General features: G+C 45.0%; 1 protein-coding gene across 1 annotated transcript; it reads left to right on the top strand.

Annotated features, from left to right (window-relative positions):
• Positions 1-234: 234 nt before the first annotated feature.
• TMEM179 (transmembrane protein 179) lies at positions 235-8,881 on the top strand. The gene is made up of 4 exons (XM_042047381.1): positions 235-664; positions 4,596-4,733; positions 6,248-6,326; positions 7,263-8,881. Exons 1-4 carry the CDS (start codon positions 363-365, stop codon positions 7,440-7,442), a joined length of 699 nt encoding a protein of 232 aa, XP_041903315.1. The 5' UTR covers positions 235-362; the 3' UTR covers positions 7,443-8,881.

Here is an 8,881-nt window from a genome sequence, read left to right as displayed (position 1 = left end):
TTTTCCCGAAGAGAGATACACCACAACAGCTCTTCCTCTTTCTGCTCCTCCCTTCCTCTACAGGCCCTGAAGCCATCCACAGGGGCAGCTCAGGCTGCGGGAGAGGGAGCAGCCGTGTCCGGAGGAGGCATCGGACTGCACTGCATTGCACTGCGCATCCTCCCTCCCTCCCCACCGCCTACTGCTGCAGCCTTCCTCCCTCCATCCCTCCATCCTCCCCCCTCCCACCCCACATCGCTCCCCCTGCCTCTTTCACTCCTGCATCCATCCCTCCTGCATTCCTCCCTCCTGCATCCCTCCTCCTGCATCCCTCCCTCCACCCCTCCCTTCTTCCCTCCCTCTGCCTGCGCAGCGCCGCGGACATGGCGCTCAGCAATTTCCTCTTCGCTCAGTGCATCTGCTATTTCCTGGCCTTTCTCTTCAGCTTCATCGTGGTGGTGCCACTCTCCGAGAATGGCAACGACTTCCACGGCCGGTGCCTGCTCTTCACCGAGGGCATGTGGCTCAACGCCAACCTGACGGTGGAGCGGCAGCGCTTCACGGTGCAGGAGTGGGGGCCCGAGGCCGCCTGCCGCTTTAGCATCTTCACCGGGCTCCTCTCCCTGCTGCTGGCCACAGTGCAGGCCTGGAGGACCCTCTTCTTCCTCTGCAAAGGGCACGAGGAGTAAGTATCCCTGGGGATAAGCCCATCCCTCCCGCAGGCTGGGGCACGTGGGAGCAGTCTTGGGGTGAAGCACTGGGCTTTGCCCCATCCAGGTCATCGTGCTGCCCAGAGGGGTTTGGGGAGAGGTGGTGTGTTGCCCATGTCTGTCTGCACACACACCATGCACTCCCCCAGCCGTGTCCAGGGCCCTCTCCGGAGGATGCTCCCATGCAGAGGTTTGGGGTGGGGGGGTCAGATCCACTGCCATGCACCCATTGCCCTTTGGCAGCCTTGGTACAGCATGTGGCCACTCGGCTGCAGCAGGCATGAAAGGATTTGGGGGCCATGGGCTGATGCTGAAGGCTGGGGCTCGCAGGTGCCTCTTGACCATGGTGCCACTTCACATCCATGCCAAGGAAGGCCTTCCCCAGGTGTGCACTGGGCGTGTGAAAAACCCCGAAACAACATGGTTGTGCGTGGGGAGCCAGAAGGGAGAAGTTGGTGGCTGCCCTCTGTTTTTTGTGCTGCCTTTGTTGTGTACATGGCAGCTGTTGCAGACAACAACTATTGCTTGGTTACGGCGTGAGAGCAATGCTGAGCACTCCCTGCAGCGGCTCAGGGCGGCGCTGACAGCTGCTCCCGGTGCTCACACAAACCAAGGGGCATCCGACCACAGCAGGTGTAGTGAGAGGCTTGCTGGGCCAGGCAGCAACTGTGGTGTTCTGTGCTTGCCTCTCTGGTGGCCTGAGAGGGCAGAGAGCCTGGCATGGGTAACCCAGCCTCTGGGTGCTACAGGGCTGGAGGATGCACTGGTGCCTGTCAAAACTAGGTAAATATTTTTCTCGTGGTTTAGGAACCGTGCCAAGGGTAAATCACTCCTGCCCAGGTCTATTTGGACTAGAAGTCTCTTGAGTAAGGGGCTGTTACATCAGGGCTTGGTAATCCTGGAGACTGGGTAGCAGTTTTGTCTCTCTGGCTCTTTCCAACCACTCTCAAGCTGCCTAACACTCAAACATGCTGTAGTAAGTGTAGACCAGAAACTTATTCCATATTAGAACTTACCTTACACTAAATACAAACACAGAGTTCTTAGTATCTTTGAATTCAGCTTCCTCAGGTGATCCAATATCTGTAGAGGGTTAACTGAATCTCAATAATTTGCAGTTCAGAGCTAGCTAATTTTTAGATGAAACCAGCAATAAAAACCCTGCAATGGTGACATTTGAATTCGATGTTTGGCCTGCTTCCAAAAGTGGCTATTAACTTCAAAACTGTTGGGCAGGCCCTTGAAAAGTGTCCCTTTAGGAGCTGCTTTCAGGCTCTTTTGGGAGTTGTATAACACTGTTCATAGTTGCTCCAGGCAAGAAAGGCAGAAGACTGTGGGGTGATGGGGAGCAAAGATGGAGCAAGTTGGGATGATGAGATAACCACAGAAGATCACAGAAGGGTAAAACATGGCAAGATGCTTGGGAACATCAGTTTCTTGGTAAGAGGGAAGGTCTGTCCTGTACCACATCAGTCACTGTATGAAAAGCAGGCAGAGCACACGCTGTCCTGATTTTAGACAGACATTTTTTAATGCTTCAAATGGCTGCAAAAACATTTCTGTTTGGATGGAGAGATAAATGTGAGCTCCTCACCATAAATGATAATTGTCTGTTCTCATTAGAGGTGGTTGAGGAAGAACCAGAATGTCATAACTGATGATCCTATTGAGGAGGATCACTGCAACTGCACCAGCTCCAGGGTGAGCCAGCTAAGGCAGTCAGGGTTAGTTAGCACCCTTTACATCTTTCATGTGCAATGGCTTTGAATGATTGCTGACAGATAGTTATGACTGCTAAAAACCCTTCTTAAAAGGGTCTCAGTACCCTTTGCCTCAGGGACCTGGGGCTCTTCAGCTCAGCTGAAGGGTAGAGGTATAACTCAGATACTTCATTGCTAGGATTGCAAAGCAACTTTAAGTGTAAACAGTTACTGTTAAAGGGCATTCACTCAACCTGCAATGCGTAGCTTGAAGTTCTAATCTAAGGAGGGAAAATAAGGTGAGCTGGAGAGCCAAATAAGCAGTTTTCTGTCAGGATGCCCTGGCCTGAGGAATCCCAGCACAGGGTGATGGCTACTCTTGCCAGATGCAAATCAAGTGCAAGGCTGAGCCCTGCTTTGCTCTGGAAGGTCACAACCTGGACCATGGAACCTCTTTTGCTGCAGGGTAGGAAATAGAGGGAGGACTAGAGATCCCAGGCTGGTGATGACCCACTGAATAATCCTGGTAACTGCTCTTTTTCTAGAGCTGTCACTAGCTCTGGTGCCAAGTCTGTTTTATTCTGTGAAGAGCTCAAGTCTTTTCTGCCTCTCAGGCCAGCATACCACTCTAAGGTGCACACAGAGAGTAGGTTTTGACTTTAGCAAGACTTGGGATGAAATCCAGGCTAGGTGTGAAGTCAGGGCAGGGAACATGCAAACACCTGGTATGCTCATAGCAGCTCTCTCTGTATGGGAGACCCCAGCACACAGCAGGGGTGAGCTGGTTTACTTCACCAAATCCAGCTAAACCAAAGAGTAGGATTCAGCTTGTTGTTCACCCTGAAGTCAGGTGTCCTGGCACCCAGTACCCACTACAGTCTATAGGGGCACTTCTGGAAGGTGGTTTATTTCACTTCTTTTCTACCAGTCTTGGGGTGGGACAACTGTCACTTTGGAGGGAGCCTAGACAGCCCCTCTGGAGCCACATCCACCCAGGAACAAACATCCTAACTCTGCTGATAATTGTTTCCTCATCTTATTTTAAGGAAGTCCTCCTGAGGTCACAAATGAATCATGTATAACCTGTAGAAATAAGGATTGTCCAACTCAGAACCTTCCAGAACTCAAACACTCATTTTAAAAGCCTCTTGGATTTCATTTAATGAGCAACCAGGGAAAAAAAGTGACTGAGGGTGGTTTTTGTTCTCTGGGGTGAGTAGATTCCTTCTATCACTAGCATAATAAGTGGCACTGGTGAGAAATTTGTCATATTCATCTTTACCACATACTCTGAATAGGATGACCTGCCTCCTGGAGCTGCCAGTCTTTCTCCAGCCTGGAGCAGATGTCCAGTTTTTAGATAATATGACATTCCAAGGTGTCCTATTCTAAACAGCCACTTCGAGCACTTTCAAGTAGAGAAGGGCTTTGCCAGATGACTGGGATTAGAAACTTTTCACAGCTAGAATTTAGTTGAGGACTTAAACAGTGAGGCTGGAAAATGAGTGAATGATTCCATGGCCTTATGGGAAGTCTGTAAGCATCCCTCCCCATCCTGCTCCACACACAGCATGTGCTGAGGGCAGGCCCTGGTTGGGCAGACTTAATGGGGCTGAGGTAAATTGATATTCAGCTGGCAGACATAGCATACTGACACCAAAGCCACAGAAATCCCAGGAGAAGCTGGGCCTGCTCTGCAAATTGCCCATAAAACTGAGATTCGTGTCCTACGATGGCAGTACCTTGTGTTACATTGCTTAAAATGATTATAGCTATCAGTACTGTGTTTTTATTTTTAGTTTCCCTCTCCTTAGCAATTTTTGTCCCAATTATCACTCAAGTCACAAAATAATTTTAGCTCCAGTTACTACATAATTTGAGCTAATGACATTTATTTTAATAATGGTGATTTTCATCATTACAGCTAATGAAAGCCACACTGTGTATGAACAATCACCACTTAGTGTATAAAGCCACATCCTCTTATGGTTAAAAAAGAAATAAAGATCAAAAGCATTTGCAAATGAAGGTAGTGTGACTCAAAATCAAGTCCCTAGTGTTTCAGTGTATTAGGTGTTCTTAATTAAAGAAGATGTGTTTCAAATGGAAGCTGATATCTTTGTGCCCACTCTGTTCTGCTTACAGAGACTGCTGATGTTGTGTTTCAGCTGTTTATGAGTTACATTTTTCTTCCCTTTTATTACAGCTCTTTCTTTTACGCCTTCCTGAATCTGCTGATCAGCGCTTTTGTGGTGTTCATCACATTTATTGCCAGCACTATAGTGAGTGTAGGATTTAACATGTGGTGTGATGCAATTACTGAAAAAGGAAGCATGCCAAATAGGTTAGTATTGAAGAATACATTTTCTTCCTTCTCTTTTTTTTCATATAGGCACAATTGAACTGTGGTGGTACAAAATGTAGTTATTACACGCAAGGTGAGCAAGGGGGAGAAGGCATCTGTAATATGAAAATCCAGTTTTTTTCACGTGGAACAAAAAAAGCAAATTGAACTCTTTTTTTGGTTTATTTAGAAGCCCACAAAAAAAAGTGTTTACATTGTATTTTGTGGTCTCTGAATCATGATCATATGAAAAAGAAATCCATTATGTTAAAATTTTTTATTTCCAAAGGAATGCTGGATTTGAAGTTTTTCTAAGAATGGGGGGAGTGTGGCCTTGGGAGCAGGGCAGGGGGCTGGGGGTCAGGGCTCGTGGCCTGCAGTCTGGGTTCTGCCTCCAACCCACTGTGTGACACCATGCAAGTCACTTATCCTGCCTGTGCCACAGCTCATCATCAGACAAAAAATTTGGGGTAGAGATCCTGGCCTTGTAGTGGTGCTGTGGATGCCTTGAGAGCCACAGAATGGAAAGCACTTTGTAAGTGCAAAGTAGAGATGGCTGATGCTTTCTTACAGTCACAAAACATACAGCTCCTAAAACGGTCCACTGTATCCCACAATCCTTAAACTCCTTATAGGAAACATGATAAGTTGAGGAAGATTTGCTCCTATCAAACAAATAATGATGAAGAGAGAAGAAAAGGTGACATTTTATGTCATATGATATTGAATAAATGTACTACTTAAAGCATACATTTATGTTGCACATTGTCATATGTTGTAAAATGCCATAGTGAATGTTCTGTTTAGGGCTGCAACGATTAATCGAATTATTCGAATATTCGGTTAAAAATTCGATTACAAAAATCATCTAATCGAATATTCGGGTAAGAACCCAAGATGACCGACAGCACTGAAAAGGAGAGAGAAGAGGCTGCAGAAATCAACCAAGAGATAGAATGACAACCTCAAAATCCTGGGATTTTTTTCACACCAATAATGGTCCAAGTTATTTGTAAAATCTGTAGGCAGCCTCTATCTTACCATCAGAGTATCATCTCCTTGCTGGAGCATCCGAAACAAAAACACAATTCCTTCTTCTGAGGCTTTTCCTGATGAAGTCAAAAGGTAACAGAGGATCATACACTTTGTTTCATAACAAGCAACCTGGGGTGATGCCAGGGGCAAATCTGTGGGAGGCGAGGGGGTAGTGGGAAAGAGGGATTTAAGAATGCTGTGTTCATAGTAATTATTACAATTCCACTTATGGAAGATTTGTGTTATCACTTACATAATTACCCTTTTTTCTTTTTTTGTAAAAGAAAGTAATTTTTGTCTTAGAGAAGATCAGCAAACAACCTGATTATCGCAATAACTTAAATATCCTTCAATAGAATTGCTATTGTGACTGTTCAAAATACATTTAATATGTTGTTTCATTTTATATTTGGTTTACCTGGAATCTCTTAAATAATTTTCTTCTTTTGCTTTGCCCTTCCAAATGCCTTTCTGGGTAGCTGTGAAGAATTGCAGGATATAGATCTTGAGCTGAACTTGGAAAACTCTGCTTTCTATGACCAGTTTGCTATTGCACAGGTAGGTCAGACTAAGTCATGGTTCTATTCCAGTTCATTTGCCATTTGCTTATTGACCCAGAATTGCTGGAGGTGAACTACCATTCCTCGGAAATCAATGGCAATGTTTCCACTGACTTCATTAAGTGCTGAATCAGAATGATGGTGATGGGCACATTTGCATTTTAAGTTCAAAATAGACAGTTTTGAATACAGACATGTCAAAGCCTCACCCTGATCTTGTTAATCATGACAGAAAACTCATTGCTTATCCAAAGGATGAGGTCTGCAAAAGTTGAAGCACTCTGGTGTCCTGGTTCTCTTCGTTACTGTTCAAAATAATTTCTGACCTGCACCACATCATGGGGTTCCTAGTTTTGCCTTCCTTGAGTTCAGCTGAGATCAGTTGAGCTATATAAGTATCAGACCATTGGAAATAATCAAAGATTAATTCATTTGGGTAGGGCTGTTTTCTGATGAATCCATGAAAATTAGACCTTTAAGGCTGTCAGACCTTTCTGTTGAATATTCTAGCTTTAAGTCAATGATCAGAGTCAGTGAACACTGGGATGTGAGCACATACTAATTTTGCAGGGACAGTAGTCCCATCCCTGCAGGGCTGCACCCTTACAAAGGCTTGTGTTGTCCCACATGGAAAGAGGCATTAGCCTGCCTGGAGCATTCTTTGAAGGTAACTCTGCCTCTTGGACATGAGGCAGTTTTGTGTCTTCCTTGCCAGCATTGGCATCTAGAAGCCCATCTTGGGCATATCTGCATTTAGGAAAGAAATATGCCATAAAAGTGACTCCTTTATGTGAAGAACTTAGGACCTCTCTGGGTTTAACTTGGTGTGACTCCATGGGTTTTGGTCCAGCTGAGGTTTTGATAATCACCTGGACAGATGACTTTGTTTTTACAATACTGTACTGACCTCTTTATGATTTCTTTCCTTCTCTAGTTTGGTCTCTGGGCTGCCTGGCTGACTTGGCTGGCAATTACCATTCTGGCTTTCCTGAAGGTTTATCACAACTACAGACAGGAGGACCTGCTAGATAGCCTGATCCATGAGAAGGAGCTGTTGCTAGGAAGATCCCCTTCACGATCCTCTTTGCAAGATGACAAAAGTGGCATGATCTAAAGTGTAAGAAAACTTCCAGGGCAGGATCTAGATTTTATTATTCAGTAGTGTGAGCTGAAGTTGAGTCAGGGTATTGAGCGTGTGAGATCTTTTCTTTTCCTGAGATGAAATGTACTTGTGAATCACTCACTTCCCCCATGAGAAATTGTTGGCAGAAATACTTATATTAGGATAAAGAGAATGAACTGCCCTATGTGCCTTTGGCACAGCAAACTTTCTGTCCTGTGCAGGCATGATCTGTAACCTGCCCTTGCCAGCAGAGCTCCCATGTGCCATTGCTGGCTTTTGGGACGGGGCCATTTTTGAGGACTGAGCTGGCAAGACCAGGCTACAGCGTCCAGGCTATTTCTTCAAACTGTTTTTCAACAGTAATTGTAACTGGAGCTGCATTCAGTCCCTCCTCTCTTCCTCTCCTCCCTTTTGCCAGTGAAGCTGCCCCTGTTCTCTCTTTGTCCTGGGAAGTTGCAGCTCTGGTTTGGGTGCAGGCTCTCGCTGTCTCTGCTTTCACTGTCTATGGCTGCAGTGCTGACAAATATGTTGCTCCTGCTCTGGTTTTATTTAGAACATAGAGACCTGTGTTCCAGACTTGATATTTAATATTGGACAGTGTTAATGAATTCCACAAAACCCGTACATTATTGCAGCATCTGTGAAAAACTGTGTATAATATAGGAGGATGGTGGAGACCTTTTGTGGTTTTGTTTCTTCTTAGATTTTGGCATGACCAGCATTTATGATGACTCCTGAAGTGAAGTGTAGCTAGCAATTGCTGAAGCTTGCATACTAAGAAATTAAGCTGAATAGATAGTATTAATGGTTGTGCATTTATAAATGTAACTTGGTCCCTAACATTGTATACTATTCTGTTTTGAGTATTAGAATTTATTTGTGATATTTATTTCATAACAGGTATGCAAAATTACTGTAAGCATTTGCAGTGTAGGTTTCTATATATAAACATGGTGAGGAGTTCAAGCAGCTGAGTTATTTTATAGGTAGTTCAGTGCTGAATGGGTCCATTCTCCCCTCTCATGGGCAGGAGTTCCAGGGCAGATGAATTTTGCTGGGAAAAGGAAGAAGAATTGCTATTTACACAAAGCTCACTGGTGACTGTGTTGTGCTTTCAGTTTTGCTTGGCCAGCGCTTCAACAAATCTAGTGGATGTTGAGATCAGAGGTACATCTGATAATTAAGAAGAGTAACTCAGAGGAGTGTGGGATTTGCATGGCAGAGAAGTTGTACTAGGATTAAGCATTTATCCCCAGGTACACATTACACTGAAGACCCCAAATCAGCAGAAAACTTAAGCAAACAACTAAGTTTGGACTGAAGAAGATTTTTTTTGGGAGCACACTGACACTGCCTGCGGTACCTGTGTTTGAGTTGAGGCTGAATTTATTGCAACAGAAGTGCAAACTGCACACGATTATATGACCTGG

The sequence above is a fragment of the Corvus kubaryi genome, unplaced genomic scaffold (genome assembly GCF_017639235.1).
Source record: "Corvus kubaryi isolate FWS band 111438036 unplaced genomic scaffold, C.kubaryi_AGA036_p1.0 66, whole genome shotgun sequence".
Lineage (NCBI taxonomy): Eukaryota > Metazoa > Chordata > Aves > Passeriformes > Corvidae > Corvus > Corvus kubaryi.
Note: the sequence above shows the minus strand (reverse complement) of the source record. Positions and strands in the feature narration are given on the sequence as shown.

What these genes read in the sequence shown, in the direction of transcription:
- TMEM179 (XM_042047381.1), top strand. Translation starts at nt 363, where the DNA reads ATGGCGCTCAGCAATTTCCTCTTCGCTCAGTGCATCTGCTATTTCCTG. An exon ending in CTCTGCAAAGGGCACGAGGA is followed by an intron (nt 665 to 4,595) that starts GTAAGTATCCCT and finishes CTTTTATTACAG; the next exon opens with CTCTTTCTTTTACGCCTTCC. An exon ending in ACCAGTTTGCTATTGCACAG is followed by an intron (nt 6,327 to 7,262) that starts GTAGGTCAGACT and finishes TTCCTTCTCTAG; the next exon opens with TTTGGTCTCTGGGCTGCCTG.